Source organism: Theropithecus gelada, chromosome 8 (assembly GCF_003255815.1).
Source record: "Theropithecus gelada isolate Dixy chromosome 8, Tgel_1.0, whole genome shotgun sequence".
Taxonomy (NCBI): domain Eukaryota; kingdom Metazoa; phylum Chordata; class Mammalia; order Primates; family Cercopithecidae; genus Theropithecus; species Theropithecus gelada.
In genome coordinates, this window is record NC_037676.1 from 31481149 (window position 1) to 31507620 (window position 26472).

Sequence of the window (26472 nt, forward strand, 5' to 3'; positions counted from 1 at the left end):
TTGCAGTAGGGAGAAAGCCGAGGCTCATAGAAGAGGCATGAGCATTCACGAGAAGGAAGAATGACCACATAAAGACCTAGGAGGAGGTGACCTGGGAAACTGTACAAGGGAGCAAAGGCCCCTTCTTCAGTTGAGTTCAGGATGGCCTTAGCATCAGTGTTTGGGGAAGAATGGCTCACATCCTCTATGGCTTACCCCATTCTTCCAAGGCTAGTTTCAGAGACTTTCTAGTCTTTCTTTTGGGGTCAAATATATCATGGATTTGAAATAATAAAACTACCCCCCATAGAGCTGTTACTTCATTTTCACTTTTGATATAATATTAAAATCTCAGGACTAGGAGAGATTTCCAGAAGCTGTTAAGTCTAACCACTACCTCCAGATAGAACTTCACCTAGATAGACTAAGGGAATATATTCCTTATTGAAAATATATTCCACCTCATTCATTTACAAATAAGGTGTAAACCTTCCTGGAAAAAAATTCACAAGCGCCATTATAAATGCTTCCACAGATAAAGACCTTAAAGCTAACCCAAAGTTATTTTGACACATATACTTAGATGTCTTAAATAATATGCATTCTCTCGATTCCATCCTTGTAAATTTGCATTTGGGTTCCCACTTCTTCAAAAGAGAGTGCATTTGTTCCATGACTAATTAGTTTGAAAATATGTGTGTAAGTAATTTTGCATGGATAAAAACTAACCATGCAACTTTAACTCTGCCTTTAATTAAGTAATCATTAAAAATGAAACTTGTCTACTTCCTCCTGTTCTGTAGTTGACAGTGATTGAGGGGCTTGGTATGGCTGTAGTGGCACAAAAATGGAATCAGTAAATTAGAGCAGTTGTCAGACCCAGATTCTGATTAAACAGCTTGCCTGGGTTAGTGATTAATGCAGTTGTAGGGAATGAAATCTGCTTTCCTAGAAAAGTCAGTAGAGAACGTTTAATGGAGTAGAATTATGTGACAGTTGTCCGGTTGTGTGAACCATCTTTGAACTTAGTCAAATGCGGATGTAATTTTATACTGAGACTTTAAAAAGAATGGAAAATGGCTTCAAACATAAGAGAACAAAATTTTCTGCTTTCTTTGTTTACTTCTTGTTTTATGTCACCACATAAATGTGATCGGTACAGCTTTTGAGATTGTTAGTTTAGAATTCCTTACCCCTCGTTGTCTTGAGCCATCTTTTCTCTAGAAACATGCTAATATTACAGATGGTTCTAATGTTCCTATAACGTCAATGTGTAAATCCTTATTGAGCAATGTAGAGGCCTGGCTGTGAATAGGACAAAGAAAAAAATAAGAAAATATTTAAATGTACATACCTCCTTTTCTAGGATTCAATAACTCAAATTATTTATAAAATGTTATTGACAACTTTATTAAAAGTATAAGTTACACGTGATAAGATTCACACTTCAAAGTTTACTATTCAGTGTTTTTAGTAAAGTCACGATGTTGTACAACTCATTACCACTATCTAACTCTAGGATATTTTCCTCACTCCAAAAACAAACCTCATACCCATTAGCAGACCCCTCCCATTTCCTCTTTCCACCCTTTCCCCAGCTATTCAAGTTATTTTTTAAGCAGATGTTCTGATTAAAACTCTGTATCTGTCTTTGGTGCTTTAGCTAGCAAAAAAAATAATGAATATAAAACAATTGCCTCCTCATATATATTGGTATATATAATTTGTTAGAATGTTTTTCATTTTACTTTTAATGAAATAATAATGAAATTTTAGTATGAATAACTGGTAAAAACTGTGAGTGAAATAATAGGTCAAAAATGAATGCTTTTATTTAACTCACAATTGATATAAACAAAAAAATCAAATGATCTAGTCAGGTCGAGGGTAAATTCTCTTAAGGAAATAACCGGTAATACTTTTCCGTGAGTGTAAAGACACTTATATGTATTTATTAACACATACATAGAACTTAGATAAGAATTATCTTTAAAAATATGCATCCTTTTTAATTTATTCAACTAGTATTTTCTTTTCACTACAGATACAATAAATCCTGGTATTGCTCGCCTCCACTAGTTGATACCTTGAGTTAATCCTGCATATCAGCTAAAAGAATAGAGCTAAAGTTTATATCTATGAATAGAAGGACTTGATAAACTATTTGATAATGTAAATAAGAGTAGAAAGGGAATATGTAGTGTATTATGCTAAGATAGTATGTGTAATTCATGGGAGTGAGCATGCTGATACGTTTTAAGATAAACAACGCCATATTAGTGCATATTCTTGCCCTGATTCCTTTTCATCCCCTTTCCCTTCCTCTCATTTCCTTTCCCATCCCCTTCCCTTTAGACCCTTGTCACACTGACCTACATTCACTTACTGGAACTGGCTATGTCCCCTCCTGCCTCTGGGTCTTTAAGCAAGGCCTCTCCTCTGCATGTCTAAACCCAATCCACACAACTCCCACACCATGCTAGCCCTTTGCTTACTTAAATTAACTTATCATCCTTCAAATTTCAACTCAGTAGTACTTCCCCTAGAAGCCTTCTGCAACTTTCCAGAAGTCAGGTACTGTTCATGTTCTCAGAGCAACCTGATTTTTTGGAAGTAGCATTCGTGCTCCTATCCTCATCTTCTCTATTTTCCAAGAAGGATCAAAGAATTTATATCCATTCTAATATATATTGTGTAAGTATACTAATGATTCAATATCTTTTTAGAAAATCTTCAAGTTTGGACTTTTTGTTAAGTCAGACATCCTTTGCTTTCGAGAAATCTGAACTATTTTCTTTCGTTATGACTGTGACATTCATTCCATGTGTTGAAATCAAGACGCAAGAACGCCAGAAATGATGACTTGCGAGTAAATTGTCCAGTTTTCACTGGTAAAAGTCTGGCATCGCTCTCCCGGAAGAATAACGACTCAGTGATAGAGGGGCATAAAGACTATGGGGCCAGCATATTTGAAGGTGATTTTTAAATATTAATCGTGGTCTTCAATGTGAGTAAGCCTGCATTTTTCAAAAGGTTTCATATCTTACAAACTCCTGATTTCTCCCTTTATTAAAATCTATTTTGAAGTAGGCCAAGCTGTCAACTAAAGTGAATGTGTTGAACTAAAAGATGATTCACTTTCTAAACTTGACAAAAATAAATGGAGAAAATTAGAGATTATAGATCAATTATCACTTTCTAATTTATTTCTATGATTTCACCCTGATTTATTCCACGAGCATTTTAAGATATTTTAACTATCCGACATTCATTTAGTTGAACAAAAAGAAAACGTGAAGGGTACGCCTTGGTAAATAAGGGACCCCCTTAAATTGAAACTTTCCCAAGTACATTTGAAAGTCCATAAACTGACAATGGATACCGAGATCATGAGATCACAAATGTGACTTTTCCTTAACATTTCATCACAAGATAAATCAAAGTGCTAGGAATCAAGTATCCTTCTCGGATGACTCTTTTTGTAAAACTAACAACTTCTCATCTTTGAGACTTGACTCACATACCAAATATCAAAAATGGAAAATCTTTGAATTCTTTTTCCTGTTGTGAGAATACAAGTCATTTATAACAACAACAAAAATCAATAGGAAATGGATGTTTTAGGGAAGTGTATCCTGAGTGCTGTCTTTAAAGCATTGATTGGAGACTGCCCGCATCTAAAAAGTGACTCTAGGACATCACTCTCATGTATTTCCGTGAAGAAGCTGGTGGAAAAATGTGTTTTCTTCTAAAAGGCTATGCATGGGACATGTGTTAGTGTTCACATGTGCCTAATAGTCATACATAAAATCATACTTGTATGAAAATCAAGTGAATCCCCTGAAATAAACAGCAACCCATGTTTGGGCATTTGTGTTGGTAGAGATTGGCTTTTAAAGGAGAATAGATTAATGTATGATTCTCTTGTCAGTATTACTATGAATTGTTCTTTTTTGAGGCAGAGTCTTGCTGTGTCGCCCAGGCTGGAGTATAGTAGCACAGTCTTGGCTAACTACAACCTCCTCCTCCTGGGTTCAAGTGACTCTCCTGCCTTAGCCTCCTGAGTAGCTGGGATTACAGGCACATACAATCCACACCCGGTTAGTTTTTGCATTTTTAGTAGAGGAGGGTTTCGCCACGTTGGCCAGGCTAGTCTCTAATTCCTGACCTGATCTGCCTGCCTCGGCCTCCCAAAGTGCTGGGATTACAGGCGTGAGCCACCATGCCAGGCCTGAATTTTCACTTGCAGAATTATCAGTCACTTCTTAAAACTTGAGGTGGGAGGAGTCAAGAAAATGAGGTGAATGATAAGGCTGTTTAGACTGTTTTTATTGTCTTACAGTCCCATTTTTGTCTTTCATTCTTCCTTCTCTCTAATGGCTGGGTTTTCAACAATAATATAGGCAAGCATAAAAGTTAGCAAATGAGGGCTAACCTACAAGTGCAAATTTAATTGGGTTTCATGTTGGTTTTCCTTAAATAAATCAACAGTTTTAACAGGGTGGCATTTAATTATATTTGTTTACAGGAATTTTTTATATTTGAATTTCTTTCATAACAGTGTTTATTGTGGTCAAAGGATAGGAGGGATGAGGAAATAATATTTGAAGACCATAAGGGCATTCCCCACCTCTGTAGTCTTATTATCTGACCTTCTAGCACTACAACATTCTTTAACTGAACCTATTAGGGGATGAACACCAACAACATAAGTCAGAAAAAGGTTTACATTGACCCCTTTGGAGTCTACATATTGTAGTAAATATTATTAGTTCTGAAATATCCTATCTGTTTGATTTCCCAAATGATTGTAGAAATAATTTGATCTTTTTTGTGCTATGATATTTTAGAGATAGCTTGCTAATGATGTTTTTAATATTTTTCTTGTTTCCACAAATACTTGACCTGGACTATAATGCCATATTTATTATAACTTACATGCAAAGCAATCCAGTTGTTCTGATTCCTAGACTTTTCCAGTAGGATCTGAGACATCAAATCGGAAGTTAGAAAATCAATAACAGGATCAAATGAAATCAATCTTTTTTCTCCTAATAACAGTAGGTCATAAAGAATGTTCTCCTCATGTAGGAAAATGTGAAGTCAACTTCTTGTTTGTTTTTTGAACCAGCTGAATATCATTTGTATATCTTTGAAGTAGCACTGTTACTTAGAATAAGAAAAATAATTATTCCTGCCACATAAACACATATAAACAAATCTTACGACTTTCATTGAAATGATTGTATTCTGTTACTTTCTTTAACTTCTACCTGTTTTTCTTCTTCCAAACAGTTGTTTTCAGGATTCTGGGTATTGATAGGGATTTTTTTTTTAAGTAAGGGGCAGTTCTGAATGCATTATTTTATGTCTTTTTTTTTTTTTTTTTTTGGTAACTTGATGGGTACAGAAAATATAATTCAGCCTGGCATGGTGACTCATGCCTGTTATCCCAAAATTACAATCCCAGCCTATGATTCCTGTAAGTCAGGTAGGAGGATCACTTGAACCAAGAAGTCAGAGACAGGGTCTCACTCTGTCACCCAGGCTGGAGTGCAGTGAGCCATGTTTGTGCCACTGCATTCCATCCTGGGTGACAGAGCGAGACAAAGAAAGAAAAGAAAGAAAGAGAGAGAGAGAGAAGGAAGGAAGGAAGGAAGGAAGGAAGGAAGGAAGGAAGGAAGGAAGGAAAGAAAGAGAGAGAAAGGGAAATGTAATTCATTTTCTACTGGTCAGCAGCTCACAGGGTAGAACACATTGGAATAGAAACCTGTTGTATTCTTAACTTTTACCCATGACATGGCTTGTTTTAGAATACAAACTGTTTAGAACTAAGACAGGAAAATTTAACAAAGCATTAGATACAAAAATGTTCACAACATGTATGGTCTGTTCTTTAATTTGAGAATATTTTAAGAAAATTAGTGGTTGAAATCTATTGCTTTCATTGAGGTTGTGTTACAACACAATCGATCTTTGAAAAAGTGATGGCTTCACCAGGGAAACACTAGACCTCCACCGCAGTGACTCCTGCTAAAGATGGTTTTTGCCATCGCTGCCCTTTCTGACGCCTTTGTGTTTGCTCAGATTGGCACACTGATTAATTTCAGATACCATCAGCAAAAATGGAATATGCTGAACAAGCACTTACAAAGTAGTGGTTCTTTATAGAACAGAGCTGTAGCCCTTCAGTAACAAAGAATGAGTCAGAGGAAATGAGTTACTTTAACAAATTGCTAGTTGCCTACCAGACATGGTAGCAAGGAATGATATATGCAAGGTGTGTTAAAGGCAATGTTTCTTTAATTTCTTCTTTCTATCTCCCATCTCCCAGTGTCCTTTGGGGAGGCAGTAGGGGTGGGAGGGACATATTAAATAAAAGTGTGACCAATTGCTGAATAATTTTTAGTGATTTGTTGAGCTGGATTAAGTGAATTTAGAGTTGAATCTTCAAAATGATCATTTCCTTTTTTCAAGAGTTTATAATCTGGATATTTTCATTTGAAGAGTGGTGATAGTATTGGGCTAAGGTTTACTAAATTATACAAGTGGCTTTGCAGAAGAAAAAATGAAACGACTTCTGTATAATGAACTGGAAAATTAATCTACATATCATGTAAGCAAATAAAAAGCAATCATATATCTTATAATGGAACAACAGTAAGATAAACAAACAAAAGGGATAGTTAAAAATCTGTATTAAAAAGCAAATTCTGGTTTCCCAAGGCTCATGAATTTTATGATTTCTGAAAAATACTTAAGTGTTGCCTGCACTTTCTGTGCAATAAATCTCATTATTTCATATTTTATTGCCACTACTGTCATGAAATTAATGGATCACATTTAAGTATTCCTTCTTGGAAAAATATCACTAAAATGTGATATTTCTCAAGTCATAGCACAAACAAGATTGTATTTATCATTTGCAGACAGATTTTATTGGTCCTGGTGCATTTAGTTCCCCCCCACCTCCGATGTGGCCAATAAAAGCTACAGAAAGTCTCATCAATGAAATTAGTAATCTGTGGGGACAAACATACCGTTAGTGCCTGTCATTCGAGATTTGCGATCATTGACGTGTGCTTTTTATGGCCTCTGAAAATATTGGTTTGACTTTAAAAAATGTGGAGTTGTTTCTATTGTTGGATATATGTATAAAACTCTGGACATAAAAATGCTCTTTGGTAGCCACTTGAATTTTTAAAACTACATTTAATAAAATGTAGCTTTTAGGAATAGCAATCAACATGGGATAAGTGACAATGTATTTTAAGTAGCCTCTACTATCCTTGATGAAAAGTGCTAACGTGGCAAAATGTTTGCTTTAGAGATGTGCAGAAGTAGAAGATGTGTGAAGGACATTAGGTGTTTCTCCACTTTGAGAGGGAATCTCCTCTTGATCTAGTCTTTATTTTCCATCCCCGTGTGAACAAGGTACTAGTTGATGAATTGAAATCAGGATACCTGAAATTAAGACTTAGATGTAGCACTTTGTGATCTGCAAAAATCATATCAGATCTTGCTTAAATATGAAAATGTTTGAGTTTAGCCAAAATCACCAGCATCATTGGTGTATACCAAGTTTAACCCTATCCTTGGAATAATAGAACTTCAAAGTTGGAAGATAAATCTTGAATAGTTTGAAGTTAAACCCTGCCTGCCGTTGCAATGAGTCCCATTGAAAAACATTTCCTACGTGTCCTCAACAAGTCTTTGCTTTCTTTAGTTACAAGGAGTTGCCCAACCTACCAAGGCTTCCCCATTTTATCTTTGACTATTTCTATATATTTCTTTTTAAAAATTATGGCCATATTTTAAGACACAGGGAGGGTAGACCCCCAGATCTAAAGGATGTTAATCTACTTAAAAGGAATTTGCTTACAGAAAGATGATCTAGCAAATGAGATAAAGTGAACTGATAAAAATTATCCAAACCCAGGTTTAGATGCCTATAGCAGTTTCACAAAAACTAAATCTTTGTCTCTAATGAATCTGAGCTGATAGCAGTGTAGTAGAGACCAAAGGTCTGTGACTGTCGTGGAGAAGCCCCTTTTGGATGAAGCTTTATGGAGGATTTTCAAATGTTAATTATATTTACAAACAGATCAGATGTAGGCATAGATAGAACATTTTATATCTTCTCTCATTTATTTTTCTACTGCTAGATAAATGGGACTTATAAGTATCTGAGTAGGTAAACAAGAAAGAATGCATACAGTTTTATTAATTTATCTGAGAGTCTGTGATAAGCTACAGAGCAAGTCAAATGGAATAGTTTTGGCATGGGGCTTGCTGTGCATATGATGGTCAGTTAGCTTTTTTCTAAGTTAAACTTGAAAACTACGAACTTTAAGAAGTGCATGGGTATATATAGGGGTGTGTGTGTGTAATTTTACAGGACTGTAGAATTATAAAATGGCATTTGTTTTAAGGAAGATTTGATTGACAATTTCACTTAGCAACGTTAGCCTCTAATTATAACACTACAGATACCCAAATTTTAAAAATTCCTTTATGATAGTCCCTGAGACCTGGTGATTGGGGTCTTAAAAAAGGAATGGTAGTTTTCTTTCAGAAATTTAAATTTTCTCAAATAATACTTCACCAAATATTAGCCACACTTGTTGTATACTCCTTTGGTCTTTAAAATGTATAGTCATAATTACTCCTATGGAATAGGGATTTCAATAGAAAGAAAGCTTTAGAAATGAATCTGCCTTTCTTTGCAGATAAATGCTATTTAATTTTCAGAGTTAATACAATTCAAATTATTTAGAAGTTTACAAGATTCTATTATAAAGCCAGTTTGTTTATTTTTTTAATTCTATTATCTGAATATTCTAAACAAGTAAAAAGAAATCTATTTGTAGAGAAAACAATACCTTTTAAAGAAAAATGTATTTTGTGCTGGGCTACAATCTTATTCATCACTTGACAAATGATGCTTTTAATTCAGATGATTAGAGTAATTTATAACAAATTATTAGATATAGCAGACTTGCCATTCCATTTCTATAAAATAAAAATACATTGTAATGTTTACATTGATTAGCAATAATAACAACACATTAGTAGTAGTAACAATATATTACCTAAAATCAGTGGTAATAATGTCCTATGATAAGAAGATTGTACAAACTTAAAAGCTAGATTTTCTTTCAAATCTTTTGTCATACTCCTGAGAGAAAGATATGAGGGGGGAAAAAAGTCACTATAGCAAAATGCCTGCTCATAACTGTTTCCAGAGCAATTGAGGGAAGAAGGAAAGAATTAGTCAGAGATTGTTTCAAATTTAATATGAAATAAACTGTTACCTTTAACCATTCAGCAATGACCCGGTTATATTTCATTCCAAAGGTGTTTACAGTCATATGAGTGGGTTTCTGTATTCAATGTTACAATAATTCAACTTGGAATTTCCCATTAAATATGATATTATAAAAAAGATTTAGGTACAGCCCCCTGGTGTGTTTGAAGCTGTGCACTCTGCAAACACATATATAAAAATATATTGAATTGGTTTGTAGCATTTTGAGATTTTTTTCAGAAGGAATGTACTTTAAAAAAAAATAAGTTACTGCCGTTTTCTTTCAGAAAATTGGGCTTTTTTATTAAATAATGCTAGTCCAAACTTAAAAATAAGAATATTTAAGCCTGGTAAGCATCTTTGTTCTCTCAATAAAAAGAAAAAAATTAGAGACTCTCTTTCTCCCTGGACTCATCCCCCCACCAGCTTCTGAAGTTATATGTATGAAGTATTTTTTTAATCTACAGGGATACCTTTTAAATAAAATATTCCTTTATTATCATAAATAATCTGTACAACAAAATATTAGTGGCAGTATTTATAATAAAGTCCTAAAGGTTAAATCATCCTTATTATACTTAACATAATCCAAAAGACTCCTAATTAAGTTTTCCTTTCCAAATTTATAGTATCTTGATCTACAATAATTTTGGTGATGTTCTCAAATGTTCTTATATCTGCTTCTGAAATAGTAAAACAGATTATTGAAAAAGACCTCTGAAACAAAGCAAATAAAATAATGCATGGAAGGAAACAGCTTTTAGTCTTATCTCTAATGGAATCATGTTATTGAGTATTCTAAATTATGGAAAATGTCAAAGGTCATTTAGAGCCAGACCTCATGTGAAGAGTTCTTAACTTGAATTGGCTTCAGAAAAAGAGGTCCATGAAACTCCAAAATTGTATGCTTCATTTTTATTTGTACATGTAAACAAAAATTGATAGCTTTCCCCAGATTCTGAAAGGAGTCCTTAACTCTCAATAAAAACCCCCTCTGAAAATGCTCAAGACATTTGAGTAGGGACTTTGTGGTCAGAGATCTGAGTTTGAATCTCAGCTCTGCTGTTTTCCACCTGTAAAACTCCTAATCTGTCTGAGATATTATTTACTTTCTAATAAGTGCAGGTAAATAATACAGAATTTACAGGTTATTGTGAGAGCCTATGACATCATGTATATTTTTGCCCTGGCATATTGAAGTCACATAATAATGCTTTCCTTTCTTTCAGTTTCTCTCCTCTAAGATGACAGGAATGGTTAGCTAAAGCAACTGGGTGTTAACACGAGGGTTCCTTCTCTGTTGCTCGTTATCACACATGGGTACATATAACACTGACTGCCTATAGGAAGGAGTCAGTACCTGGGACAGCTTTCCCTGGTGGATTTTTTATGATGGAAAGCAACCACATTAACTGCAATATGGCCCAGGGTGACACTTGACATCTGTATGTTTTATTTTTATTAAAAAAGTAATTTAAAATATTGCCTTTTCTTTCTGTTATGGAAGGAAATGTAAGAATGTTGACTGTTCACTAAGCCAAAGATTCGCTTTTTGCCTTCAAAGCTTTTCTCAAGGACATTAAACACTCTTCCTAATTACTTTTTATTGATTTCTTGACATTTCTACTCAGCATTGACTGCTTATTTTTAGGAAACAAAGAAGCCTAAGTGAAAAATGTTAATGGTGCATTTGAAACTACAAAGTTCAATATTTTAATCACACCTCTTATATGTAATCGTAGGTAAAAACGATGTAACATTTTTGCCATGTGCCTCAGCTCTCTTATCACTGAAGTAAATAGAAAATTCTGTGATTCTCAGATTTCTTCTATAGCTTTAACTTATTTTGAACAAACCTGTGACTTACCTTGCCATATTTCAAATTTTATTTTTATTATTATTATTCATTTTTCTTTTTATTTTTTTGAGACAGGGTCTCACTCCATTGCCCTAGCTGGAGTACAGTGGCATGAACTGTAGCCTCCATTTCCTGGGCTCAAATGATACTCCCACCTCAGCCTCTCAAGTAGCTGGTACTACGGGCCCACACCACCATGCCTGGCTAATTTTTAAATTTTTTTATTTGTAGAGATGGAGTCTGGTACTACTATGTTGCCCAGGCTGGTCTCGAACTCCTAGGCTCAAGCAATACTCCTGCCTCAGTCTCCGAAAGTGCTGGGGTAATAGGTGTGAGCCAATGAACCTGGCATATTTTATTATATATATATATATTTTTGTCTCAAGAGGTTCTGAGAACATGTGCGTCTGTATTTCAAATTTTAAATGGGTTAAGATAAGGCTTGGCATAGTCAGTTGAATAAAATTCAGTAAAAAATCAACAGAATACTGAAGAGACTGATGAAAATTACACACATTAGGTCACATTTTGCATTCTTCTTCCAATTTTGCAGTTGTTTGCCATTAGTAAACACTTTAAATATGTCTGCCGCTCTGATTTTTAGCATTATTTTTGTTAGGATAACTATGTAAAGCAAGTCTGATTAGATGATCCTCATATGTAATTTAACCAAACAAAAGTTAACTATTTAGAACAGCCCATTTATTTAAATGTTGCTCATTTAAATTACCTAACAGTCAGGAATTAACTTTTAATTAAGGAGTGCTACCATCAGACCTATTTTTAAGAGTTTCTTGTGCATGATTTGCATATTATATACAAATGAGGTTGAAGAAAATTACAGGTCAACAAAATGAACCTAACATTAAATGTCCCTGGAGATAATTTTTTTATTTTATTTAATTTGTGTGCATCTCTTATAGAAATACTTTTTTTATCTTTTCGCCCTATCTCTTTGCTGTATACAATCAGCTTTTAAAGGATCTAATGGTATTAATTTTGCATTGGGGTCAATCAGAGATCTTATGCAAATATTAAATATTGCACAGGCATCATAACTAAATTCAGCATTGCATTTGGAATAGTTCCTATTGCCATAACTCCCTGATGATGTTTATAACTCAGCATATTTATATTTGTATGTGCATTTGTATGCATATGCATTTCTCTTTGGTCTCATAAAAAAGTAAAGTATGTATTTTTTTTCTAACTACAATCATTATGAAATGAAAATTAAGTTGTTTTTAAGACATATTTTTTAAAAGGAAAATGATGATCATCTGAGTGGAGGTTAAATAGAATCCCTTATAACACTCTGGCGCTACGTGGTCACATCATTGAATTTCTGATAACTTTCCTATTATAATTTAGTCTAACTATTCAAGATAAGTTTAGTTTTCTAGTGTTTAGGAAAGCTTAATGAAAACTATAAGACAACAGACAACTAGAAAACTAGATAGATGATAGATAGATAGATAGATAGATAGATAGATAGATAGATAGATAGATAAACTGAAACAGACAACAGAAAGCTAGATAATGGAGACTGAACATTTTCCATGAGTGAAGACTAAAATGCATCAATTTGACTCACATGGGCCTCCTGCTAAGAATGCACAACCTAAAAGTAATATTTTAAGTCTCATTCTCTGACAATATGGTTTGCAAACATAGAGAAATATTCAGATGTAGAATATGGCTTCTCTAATGGCCTCGTTTGTTTGTTTGTTTTTAACTACAAGGTGACATTTATAGTTCTGGAATGAAAAAGGCATGACAGGGCAGGATATTTCAGTGGCTGTATTATAGGCCTAGCAAGTAACCTGCCTTGGAATTCCTCTTTATTATTTTGAGAACAAAGGCATGCCATTTATCTTTTTTCAGCCTCAGTTTGTTTGTTTGTTTTCAACTTTGAGAAAGAGAAAGTGTCCCCTATTTCTTAGGATTATTGTAAGGACTAAAAGTGTTAAGATGCTGGAATGTCTGGCACATAGTGGATATTTAATGAATGTCAGTTTATCTTGTCTTAGCTAAGAAGTTTCATGCTTTACTATACAGATAACTCTTGATTTTATCTGCATTCATTTCTCCTCCAAAAAAGGGAACCAGAAAGAAGAGAAGCAAAAGATATATCTTTACAATGCCTAGCTAACATTATCAATGGCAGACACCTACTGGCCGTGGTGAATATGATTTCTACTTCAAAAGCCAAGATTACTATAAAAAATTATTGTTACACTATCGAGTTATGCTATAATGTTATGCTATGAAGTTGTTATGCTATAAGGAGGAAAGAAGATGTTTAAGAACAAAACATGCTATCCAGAGCACACCTCCACTTTTGCAATTACAAAATGTCTTCTTTCTTTGCTTCTCATTTCTCTGGTTCTTCCCTTGTGACCTACCTTGAAGATCACCTGTAACCAGAACATGTAACCAGAACATGATAAATTGTAACCAGAACATGATAAATAGCATGTCCAGTAGAAATGATAGTTGTGAGCACATTTAAAGTGCTTTGTGATGTTTTACTCTCAGCTGTATTGAAATATAGTTGGTGATGACTTATTTTAGAAATATGACTATTAAGAATTAGTACATTTATTTCTTCAATAATAAGAAAACTAACAGAATGGTAATCCCAGAATCTTAGTTCTACTTTTAACATTTCACACCCAGTAAGTTGGATAATGGATGGCAGGGTGAATCTACATAGGTAATAAGTCTGACATGGCCCTTTTCCTTATACTTTTCTCCTTGAGTCAATAATGACTTTGATGGTTCAGTCTCTCTGCACTTTATAGAAACCATATCCTAAACAGTATTTTCTAGACATCAGTTCTAGTATGTGAAGGAATCCGGATAGCCTCTCCAATTTTTATGCTTCTGGGACAGAAAAGTGTTTATCACAGGTAACGATGATAATCCAATTAAATTTGTTATGCCTTTCTTTACTTTCAAAGTTAATTTCCATTTTTCCATTTTGGATGCTGTGTTTTATGGAAATTGCCTATAAAGAGTCTAGTAGCCTTACATGTAATGGTAAGCAGGCATATTTGGTACCTTTTTTATTTTTTTATTTTTTTATTTTTATTTTTTAGTAAAAGGAGTAAGTAGGGAGCAAGTGAGAAGTGAAGGGTAATTTAGTATGTCTCTTCCTATTTGGCAGCAATGGCGCATGTTATTCAATCTTTAAATAATTTTTAAGGAACTTGTCTCTTATCATAAATTATGCCTGGAAAATTAGAAGTGCTACACATAAAAATTCTGTCTTTGGAATTGGTACAGATCCATGTCAACCTCGTTAAAATGATGACTTCTCATCTAACTTCAAATATTCATTTTTACCTTATTAAGTCATAGAGTTTAGCTAAGCACTGAGGGTATGTCCTTTTTGTTATTTTGATTCTGAAATCCTCCTGATGATTTTTAGGGTAGTTATGGTTAAGGTTTTGGTGCCACGCCTGATATTTCTTACCATTACTATGATAGTGATGGATTTCTTCTGTCTGGACCTCTGCTCTAGTGGTTCTCTGATCTAAGCATGGTTGGAACTTTGTACTGACCTCATGCTATGCCTAGTCACAGAGCTTGTAAAATACAGCCGAAGTTTTATTAATTCAGCTATATCTCTTATCTCTTGGATCATTCATGACTCCTCTGTCAGAGTTGTGAAAGTGGTCAGCTTTGTTATGTTGAGCCTGAAGCCCTGGTCCCACAAATCAAAAGACCACGTGACTCAATTCCCAGCTCAGTCATCTTTTCTCTTTCGACCTTTGTGTATATACTTAGTGTACCTGTCTCTCGAAAGTGATTCCAGCAACATAGATTACATACCCCACTTAACAGATAAAATTTCATTAGACTTATCAACGAAGTTCCTTTGTTGCCATATTGCTGTTACGATAGTCCTATATAGGAAACTCCAGCTTCCCATCAGGATTTGAAGCTAGACTTTACCATAAATTGCAACAGCTGCCAGCCTGTCGACCCAAGAAATGTGGTGCATTCAAAAAGAAGGAACAAACTAAGGCAAGTAACCAGCCCTGTACAACAACAATCCTTCTGGTTTCGGTAAACTATCTTGTGACTATCTAACTTTAGTCCTTGAAGGGTATTACGCCTTATTTACCTTACAAAACTGGCATCCTAGACCTTCCTAATTGAGTTGAACTTCAAATTCACTGTCTAAATCCTAAGAAATGCTGAATTTTCACAAACCCCAAATCCTGCCTGCTCTCTCCTTTTCTCCCATACATCCACCATCAGATTATATTTTTGTTTACTTTCTCTCTGATAATTCGAGTAAGTTTAAAAAAAAAAAAAAAGTGTGGCCAGAATTTTCTGTTTTCTGTGGATATTACTGTGGGTTTGCCCATGCCTAGTTCCAACTTTTAAATAAATATATATAATAATATATTTATGTTATAAATATAATATATAATATACTATATAATTAATATATAATATATTTATATAATAATATATAATATAGTATATAATTAAAATCTAATATATATTTATAACACAAATATATATAATATTATATTCATATATATATATTTTTTGTTTTGTTTTGAGACAGAGTCTCGCTCTGTCACCCAGGCTGGAGTGCAGTGGTGCGATCTCAGCTCACTGCAACCTCTGCCTCTTGGGTTCAAGCGATTCTCCTGCCTCAGCCTCCCAAGTAGTGGGGATTGCAGGCACACACCACCATGCACAACTAATTTTTTTGTATTTGGTAGAGACAGGGTTTCACCATGTTGAGCAAACTTGTCTTGAACTCATGACCTCAAGTGATCCGCCCACCTTGGTCTCCCAAAGGGCTGGGATTACAGGTATGAGCCACCACACCCCGCCAAGCAGAAATATTTTGATGCTATTAATGCATTTGTCATTTCTATTCTGTTTCATCCATGTGTTCTGCTTGTTGACCTTTGTAGTAGTCATTTACAGTGAAAATAATTGACAAATGAAATGGAGTTGTGTTCTTTAAAACAAACATACAAACAAAAACAAAAAATGAAAGCAGACAAATGAACAAAATGGCCAAGTAGGTGTTTAAAGGCTTAAATAGAGCAAAGAATAAAATGGTATTTTTTTAAATGTTAAAGAATGATGATGTGTTTTAATACTATTGTTAACTAATGAATCAATTTATGTTTAGTCTGCTTAAAATTATATTTGGCTTCAAGATGGACTACTGCTATCAATTGATTAGACTGAAAACAAACAAACAAGAAACTAGACAACACAAATGGGGGAAAAATAATGAGATGTCTTGGACACTTTCCTGGCTGTAGGAAAAGAACTTTGGTAACAGGAGTGATGAGATATAATTAAGCACAAAGTAACTTACATGCTTATTTATCAGTGAATCCTTCAGTTCCAGATCATTTCTTCTACAAAAAAAACTAAAGAATAAAAAGCAGCCTTTCAGTCACTGGGTGACAGGATGCACTTTGATTTTTCAAGGAAAGGAAACCCACAATCACAGGCACGCGCGCACACACACACAAACGCACACATGCACACGTACACATTCATGCACAAGCTCAAGCACATGGACACACAGTACTTTGGCAGTTAGAGTATTAGCTCCCCCAGCATGAGCTTCAGACCAGACTCAGTGGCTGTGATAGACCCCTGTAGCCATCTGACAGATTTTGATAAGCAGCATGAAGGGCCAATGAAGGATTGCTGATGTTTTTTAAGACAGGCTCTTGCTCTGTTGCCCAGGCTGGCGTGTAGTGGCACAAACATGGCTCACTTTAACCTTGAACTCCTGGACCTCAGTTTCCCAAGTAGCTGGGATCACAGGCACGCACCACCATGCTCAGCTCATTTTTAAAATTTTTGTAGAGATGGGGCCTCACCATGTTGCCCAGGCTGGTCTTGAACTCCTGGGCTCATGCCATCCACCCGCCTCAGCCTCTGAAAGTGCTGGGATTACAGGTGTGAGCAACTACACCCAACTGGATTGCTGAATTTTTATAACATGTCTCTGGGAACTAAGATCCTTTGAACTACCACCATTGTATTCCTAGGACTTGGTGTGACCTCAGTAGAGCAATGACTCACTTCCCTCAGGTTTTCAGACTTGGAGGAAAATCCAAGGGTCCATTTGTAGTATAATGCTAGGCATGAAAGGCATGAGGAAATGATAGGAGCCTCCAGACAGAAGAGATCTCCCACCTGTGACTGATGTCTATTGAGAGACAATGCTATCCCTGTGATTGAAGTTCTAACACACCGAAAAAGTATGAAACCAAGAAAAGTCTCTGACTCTTTCAACAAAAGTGTTCCATATTTCAAAAATTTTCAGAAGTAAGGATTTCTTAAGGGAAAAGCCCTGAATACATCAGGCTTTTTTTTTTTTTTTTTTTTTTTTTTTGAGATGGAGTCTTGTTCTGTCACCCAGGCTGGAGTGCAATGGTGCGATCTCAGCTCACTGCAGCCTCTGCCTCCCTGGTTCAAATGATTCTCCTGCCTCAGCCTCCTGAGTAGCTGAGTAGCCTCCTGAGGCATGCACCACCACACCCAGCTAATTTTTGTATTTTTAGTAGAGATGGGGTTTTGCAGTGTTGGTCAGGCAGGTCTTGAACTCCTGACCTTGTGATATTCCTGCCTCAGCCTCCCAAAGTGCTGGGATTACAGGCATGAGCCATTGTGCCTGGCCTAAATCAGGCCTTTTTAAAGAATAGGATCAGAGGTCTTGTTTCTTCTTCTTAGCAAAGTCTTGTTTTCCTGGCAAGGCCTTGTTTTCTGCTTAGAGGCATCACTACAACAAGCCTGTCATCTGTCAACTTCTGAATCCCTTGGTGGGATTCAGAAGTGTAACCCCTGCACATGTCTCTCCGTTATGGGAGTCACTGGATTCTGTGGTTATTGAATTAGAACGTGCCTCACTAGGTGTTGGCTATGCCTACTTGAGCTGAACTAGAAATACAAATTCCTGCTACACATATTTCATATTGCAAAGTGTTCTACTTTTTGAAAGCTTTTGAGTAAATGGCAAATCTCAACTGAAGACTTTGACTCTTCTCCAGGAACTACATTGACTATACAAGGAACTGAATTGGAAGAATGAACACAGCCTAGCATTTGGTTTTGAATGCTTTGATTTCTTAGGTGGCTTTGTAGTAATGGATGGAAAGAACAAAGATCTGTATTAAACACATGCTTGCAGCGCCTACAAAAATGGTTTATGTTTTAAAAGAAGAGGGGGAAGACCTCAGTCATTCTGAGTTATTACAGCTCCAGGAGATTGAAGTGTTTTATTAGCCCATGTACATGGATAGATACAGTGCTACCAGGAAAAAACTAATAAATTATAACTAAGGTCCTATGTATGGACCTTAATATTCCTTGTGTCTGACGATGCGGGAATTTAGGCAGGCAAGCTGAGATAAGGCCCTGACCTTTGCTCTACTTTTTATGATCTTCTTCCACATGCCCTTTTTTGGTTTAACTATAACCAAGATGATTTCCATTAGATTTTTCTGACAACTGCATGATGTGTGTGTGTGTGTATGCGTGTGTGTGTGTCTGTGTGTGTGTGTGTGTGTGCATAGCAGCAAGGCCAGATGATAACAGCAGGATACATAACCCCAATTTTTTTAATATTATGTAATGTAGAAAAGGAGTGCACACACCTGTTTGCTTCCTTCCCATTGAACAACATTAGGTTGAACGCCAACAATAGAAAAACAGGTGCTTTTTAGGTTTGGATGTGGAGCCCCAAAAATTTAAAAAAAAAAAAAAAAGAAAGAAAGAAAGAAAAAGCACAGGGCTTTAGAGAAGGCTTCTTTAGGCATAATGTAAAGTTAATTTATCATTTTGGCCCTGTTCTGCTAAAGATACAGAATTTGCAGCAATTCTACCTCCTCATGGCCTATTTCTCTGACCTAAAATGTGTATTTTCTTTACAGAAATAACAACTATTATGACCAGCTAGTCCTGGGGTTGGGTGGGGGGCAAGAAAAGAAGAAAATTGTTTTCTTTAAGTAAAGCACTTAAAATTATATGTTTTTTTCAAACCTGATTTTATTCCTGTTCAGATTGGTCATGAGTGAAATGACATAGAGTACTTAAAAGAGTTAGATTGTCATGTGTTATTTGGTTACTATAGAATTTGCACTGGAAACCTAAAAACGGCAGATATACATTTAATAACACATTGTATTACAAGGAGAGATGTTTTGCTACTCTGATCGCGAACTTGGGAACAAGGAACTCCTGGGAGTTGTGGGAAAATATCTGGACTGAAATTAGCCAAGTGTTGTGGAGCAAGATTCATATGCTCAAACCTACTTTTACTGCTTCATTGCTTTCTATGCAGCAATTTTTGGCCTCAGTGAGGAAAATGTTGTGTTTGTGGAAACATAAACTATTTATGTCCACAACCATCACACAAACACAGAACTGCAGTAATTTGGCTAAATAGTATATAGCAACGTGCAGTCTGGGGTTTTAGAGAGGCGTGTTTCAAGCTGCACGTGCGACATTCTAAGGAATATTAGTCAGGCTTTTTGCCTGCAGAGCCACTGTTCAAAGAGGCCTGGCTCAAACCTGAAACACTTGGAAGATTGTCTAAATCCTAGAACCCATTTTTTGCTGTACTTTCAGGGAAGCTCCTTGCTGCAAAGTACTGAAAGTTTAGATTGTTTAAAACATTAGTCAGAAATCATTTCCTGGAGTGAAGATGCTTCTCTAACTCATAGGCACATTACAGCCTTCATCATCTGTGTAAAAAACATATCATTTCAAGCCAATTATGGTATTGTCCATCTTAATGGGATCCTTTATATCAACAGACATGTAGTCTAGTGAGATTAGGAAAGCACAGTGACAACTTTAGCTGTAACAGACGTTTTAGTTTTACCAATGAGTATTGAATATTGAGAATGGGCCTCAGTTCCTCTGTTAACATGATGAGTGTTTCATAGATTGCTTGAAGAGTAATGAGAAAATGTGTGATAAGCAGTTTGAATGCCTTAGAAACAGGTGCAGCACAAGGTGTGAAATACAAAGGAACTCCAACAGTTAGCTCTTCTCAAATTTTAATGTATATAAATACAGTGTCATTTCCTGAATATGATCCCTATTCTTTTTCCATCATTTTCTTGCAAACACTGTTATCCTCAAACCCTCTTCTACTCTCACTTCCTTCACTTGTCTCATCTCCATGTTTTCCCCTTCCAAAGGCTGTAGTATAGACCATTCGTTTAATTAATTATGACCCTACTCAAAAGCATAACTCTCTTCATGGCCTACATATTAAACATCAGTTCCAACCCGGTTATCAAGGGCTTCTCTGGTATGAATGCATTATTATTTTATAGCTTCATTAACTTCACCTCCTTATTTATAATCTATGTCCTAGTCAAATTGAACTGCTGCCTTTCACCACCAAACATGACATTTACTTTCTTACCTCTACATTTATGTGGTTTTCCCTTTAGTGGAATGCCATCTTCTCCCACAACCATAGGCCAAATTCACCTTCTTAATGTATGACTCTTTTAATATAGTTCCCATTCTCACATTTATTGTTAGATTCATGCCTGACTGACCTGATTGATATTTTCTGTTGCTGCTGTGAATATGATCACATAATTTCCCTGGGTTTTCTTGATAGTTACTACTGGTATCCAACCATATCATCTCCAGATAGTGATTATTTTATCTTGTCATTTTCTAAAGTTATCTCATAATTTTTAAATTCCTGCCTTATTGCATTGGTTAGAACTTTAAGACCAATGCTGAATAGTAGTACTGCTAGTCAATATCCTTCACTTGTGTTTGACATTCATGAAAATCTCTTCTAGAGTTTCACTGTTAAGGATCATTTAGATTATTAGCTAAAAGCAGATATTCTTAGATGATACAGAATATTATTCTAGTTTTACAATACAAAGACATGTTTTGAAAAACCTAAAATCATTATATTTTTGCATTTTGGCATTTTAAATATAAGCATATATTTAAACAAGTACATATATAATATCCATTTAAACATGCATATTAAAAACCTGAAAATACAAAGGATTGTTTAATGAATCTCCATGTAACCATCAGCAGTTACCAGTTTTGTTTCATCTTAATCCCTGTCATTTCTCTTCTCTCTTACTATTTTGTAGCAAGTCCCAGACATCTTATCATTTAGTATATAAATATTTCAGTATGTATCTCTAAAAGATAAGGACTCTTCTATTTTTAAATATAGCCATAACACAATTGGCACACATAAAAATTAATGATAACCCCTTAACATTATTATTCATTATCTAATCCATGATCAGATTTCCTACATTTGTAACTGTTTGAATCAGGATCTGAATAAAATTCACAACCATTGTGATTGGTTGCTGTATTTCCTAATGCTCTTTTAAGTGTTGATATTTGAATTTTTCTCCTTTTTTCACTCTTTGTTTGATTCTAGCCCTGGCTCCTTTTGTCTCCTTTTGCACATTTAACTTTTTTTAAAGAAACCAGGTTATTTGTCCTGTAAAGTTCTCTGGGTTTTATTGCATCTCCTCTTGATGCCACTTAATATAGTCCCTGTAGGTTACATGTATGTGGATGTTTGATTAAATTCAGGTTTGATTTTTAAGGATAATACCTAATAGTTTTATAAAAATTGACTTTCTAATTTCATCAAAGGTTGATTCATTATCCATTGAAATAACCATATGGCTTTTATTTGTTGATGTGCCATGATGTTTTTTTTTTCATTTGTTGAATAAGATAATGAATTTACCTTATGATTTCTCTCTTTTGACCTTTCAGCTACTTTCATTTCTAAATGGGCTTTAGTTGATGAATAAATTAACATATGTCATTAAATGTCACATGGTAATTTCAGTAGCTTGTTGAATAACTGAATCCTTGATTCTTGTTGGATATTCAGTCCTCTTTGTTTTGATTTGTTTTGTTTGGTATGAAAGACTTGACTAGTTTGGAAAGTGACAGGTTAACATTTTCTACATTGACATGACCTTCTTCCACCCAAAATGATCCTGGTAGAAAATGCAGAGTATAGTGTGCCTTCCACATTTAGCCTGGTGAGATCTATAAATATATCAAATTAAGCCAGTCAAATGGCCTGCTGATATTTGCTTTGCAGGCTAGACAGATTGTACTCCTTTAGAATCTAAGTATTGATGGAAAAGGATTCAAGGGACAGCTTGAAAGTTTGTGGACTCCGGCTATGGAAATTTTATACTCATATAAAACTGTCAGTGATTAGTAGAAAATATATAGCAGAACTGTGTTTCTGGAATTGGATTCTCAGCTAAGAAAAGATTATTGGCTTTGTGAAAAAGAAAATGTAGCTTTCTTGTAACTCCATTTAGTCAATTATCCACTATGGGAAGATACTTTTCTTCTTTGGAAAAGCTATGACATCCTTCAAGGTATTTGTATCATTGAGATGTTTCTCCTAAGAAATAGTAGACTTAGCATGATTAGACTGTGTCATGAGTAAAACGCACTGTCTGAAAAACAGAAAAAAAAACCCAGCAACTTGTAGGTTTGAAAAATAACCTTTCCTGGCAATCTTATTTTTCTAAGGATAACACTGTCTAATGACACCAAATCATTTGCTCAGCAACTGCTGGGAACTTAGAATCTGCTTTCTGTTTAGCTACAAATGAGATCAGTGTTACAACAAAAATTATAATTTTGTTTTATGAGGAGAAACACCGAAAGGTCACTTTTCATTCTGCTGAATAGGAAGAAATAATATCAGGGTCTGCCCAGAGACCTTGTAAGGGAGAGAGGAATCTTACGCACTTAGGAAGCATTTTTTAATTCACTTATGTGACCTTGGACAGCCTTCCCCGTGCACTTTTGTGAATTCTTAGCTAGAGATATTTTATTAAAGACTGCAAAACTATTCTTTTGAGATGATCTGTATCCTCCTTTAAAATATAGGATAAACTATAAAATGTGCTAAGATCCTTGATAGTCCTACCATTCTATATGTGTTTGAACAATGCCAAAGCCCAAGTTCATCAGTTAAACCAGTTAATCTCCATTGGCCCTTGGTGTCAACTTGTTCTTTGGACAGAGTGTCACCTTGTAGGAAGTCTGTAAACCTCTAAGTGCTCCCAGTGTATTAGCTAAGTCCTGAGTTCCATGGAGTTAGATGCCCTAATTCTGCTTTAGAAAGTCCTGGTTCCATTAGTGGTCTCCTGAGAATTCTTCTGGCTTCCCTTTTTGTTTCTTGAGCAGAGTTCAGTCAAGGAGAGGTCAAGAGAGATGATATGTTACTTCCAGTCACTATATTGGCTCTGGGAACCTCCAACTCTAGGCAGGTTTCTTTGATCTTCTCTGGTCACTTTCTTTCCTTTTCAAGTACATATTTGCTATTCAGCAAAGGATTAAATGACTTCTCAGGAAAAAATGCCAACCCAGAATGACAAGGCTTCCGTGATTCTGAGCCTGACTCTGAACCTTTCCTTTGGAAAACTAATGACTCCACCTATCATTCCCTTGGCATTTAGAGAAGCTACATTAGGTGGCACAGCTCTTTCTACTCAGCTTCTGCTACAGAGCTTCATCTTCAGGAGCCATCTCAGCATTTTTTCCCCAGTAGGAGTTCAGTCTGCTCATTATACCTAATTGCAAAAGAGCTATATTCAGAGCAAGAATAATAATTTCAGATTTTTTAACTGGACATCAAAGAGCAGGAAAGTATGCAGATTCCTAAACACATAAGCATTGAAGATATTACAGGTAAGGTTAAAAAAAAACCCTGTAATTTTGTAGTGACTAGAAGTTTAATTTTCAAATATTTAAAATGTGCATATTTTATTAAGCAAATGATGTAGAGTTATTTAGTTTAATTTTCTGTAAGTAACTCATAAAGAATTGTCCTAAAAGCTGTGGGTGAGGACTAATTCATTCAAGGGAAACAGGATCTAATGATTGCTTTGTGGGGTATACACTGTATACTCATGCTAATTCCTGCTAATTGTCAAAGAAGAATAGTGGCTTTTTATCAGCAGTTTGCATTTGTGTAATGGTCCTGGTCTACTGGTTTTGTCTCCTTCACTGATAAGGAAAACACCATTTAAAACAAGCAAGAAAAGCAAGCCATCCTTTACAGCATTATTTTCTTTTTAGCCTGTCTTGAGAAGAAAAAAACCTAGCCATCTACAGGAAATACTGTTTGATTCCATGGGAAAATATTTAGTAACAAGCAGAGAACACTTGATTATTTCTCAGCTATTTATTCTGCATATTTACAAAATGGACAATAGTATTATTTCCAACATCTTAAGTTGTAAACAAAGTTAATATGACATTTCACATACCATGGACATGACACTATTTTAAAATATTTTATACTTTAAAAAATTGTTATGATAACACATAATATATAATGTAAGTAAGTTTAATTCTTGTAATTTAGAAATTCAGTCAGAAATATTAAAGAATTGTGTAGATCTTGAAAGGATAAAATAATCATGCATTTATACTGATTTCTCTTAAATTGTTCAATTTTATTTTATAAGGAAATTAAGTGGTTATACATTTTTGACAAGTAGTTTTGATAAAGTTAAACATAGATTATTGATATTTACTTAATGCTTTATAATCATTCAGTGATTGTCACTCCAAGTTAGGCCATCTTTTTTCATATTTTGCAGAAGAATAATTTCCTAAGAAACAACTATTGAGGCTTTGTTATATATGTAAAATTTCAGTCTGGACAGAATTTCTTTTTTTACTTTTGTTTGCTCAATATTTATGTCATCAGTAATAGTAACAGTATCATATATTTGTGTGGAGTGTTGGCAACTGACAAAGTGTTTTAATAAACTTGGCAACAACCCTTTGGTATCTCATTTTGGGGTATCTCATTCTAAGGCAGGTAGATAGAGAGAAGTCCCACAGCTAATAATTGGCAAATTGTGCCTTGGACCTGATTCTTCACAGCCAACTTCAGTGTTCATTTCACTACATTTTATCTATGAAGGTTTTCTTCTAGGGAGAGTTGGTCATGGTCTTAACAGTTTTTAACCCCAGTGATTTTGGTTGTTATCATTATGTCTTGCACATAATAAACAGTCACTAAAGAATATGGGTCAGGCGCGGTGGCTCACGCCTGTAATCCCAGCAATTTGGGAGGCTGAGGCGGGCGGATCACGAGGCCAAGAGATGGAGACCATCCTGGCCAACATGGTGAAACCCCGTCTCTACTAAAAATACAAAAAAAAAAAAAATAGCCGGGCATGGTGGATTGTGGCTGTAATCCCAGCTACTCAGGAGGCTGAGGCAGGAGAATTGCTTCAACCTGGGAGGCAGAGGTTGCAGTGAGCCAAGACAGCACCACTGCACTCCAGCCTAGCAACAGAGTTAGACTCTATCTCAAAAAAAAAAAAAAAAAGGATTGTGGAAGGAGGTGATGAAGGAAGGAAGGAAATAAGAAAGGAGGGAAAGAAGGAAGGAAGGTAAGAAAGAAGGGAGGGAGGGGCAGGCTGGAAGGAAGAAAGAGGGAGGGCGTGAAGAAAAGAGGGAGTCCTGTTGTGTGGTAAAGGATTTTTGGAGCCCCTAAATGATGATAGTTGTCCCCAAGCTCTCAGCTGTTTCAGAGAACTGTCCAGCTTCCCCTGCAATTATCATTTGTCCTGACCTTTTTTGCCAAGACAGACCAGGTCTAGAGTAAAATACTACAAAATATATTCTCTGGTATTAAAAAGGAATGGCCAAAACCGTAATTACTTTTGCACCAACCTAATAGTAAGTTACTGCTTTACCTTATACTTTCTTGCTTATAATACTGTAGTTGCTGACATACCAAAGAAAGTGTGTTTGGGATAAAGTGGTCACATAAATGGCAAACATCAAAGTAACATCAGATTTTGTAGTGTTTCTGATTGCTGTTCATTTAGTAGTCACTAGAAGATAACTCCCAAATTGTGAAAAACTAGCCACAAATCTGAGGGAGACAAGGTTTAGGAAGCACTGAATGAGTGAGAGCTACTTCACCTCCTTCCTGGAACAACTATTGCGAGGGGGGTCATCTTTTATATATTGAAACTTATTTTATCTTCCAAATTTTAGTGTACCTTTAATACAGCTCCTCCCACCTCCCCGAGAAAGAATGCTGTTTGCTCTGTTTGGCATAGGACCCTTTGTGTCTGTTTCATTATGTCCTGGTTGAATGACCAAATGGAAACTGATTTAGGAATACTGAGTGTGTACGGCACAGAGAAAAAATATCACTGCAAAATTTATAGGCCTGTGTAAGACTGTCAGGGCACTGTGTTCAAAAAAGGAGAGCAAAAGGAAACCTGGCGAAAATCTGAAGGGTGTA

General features: G+C 35.4%; 1 protein-coding gene across 18 annotated transcripts in view; it reads left to right on the forward strand.

The window, feature by feature from the left end:
- NRG1 (neuregulin 1) overlaps nt 1-26472 on the forward strand; it is a 1129346-nt gene that overhangs the window by 1059257 nt on the left and 43617 nt on the right. For 2 of the 18 annotated variants that reach the window (XM_025394186.1, XM_025394181.1), the window contains exon 1: nt 23597-23885. The exons of the other annotated variants lie outside the window; for them this stretch is intronic. In XM_025394186.1, coding sequence (XP_025249971.1) covers nt 23846-23885 — 40 coding nt within the window. In that variant the 5' untranslated portion in view covers nt 23597-23845. Of the gene's footprint in view, nt 1-23596; nt 23886-26472 lie in introns of those variants that run through there. 18 annotated transcript variants of the gene reach the window in all.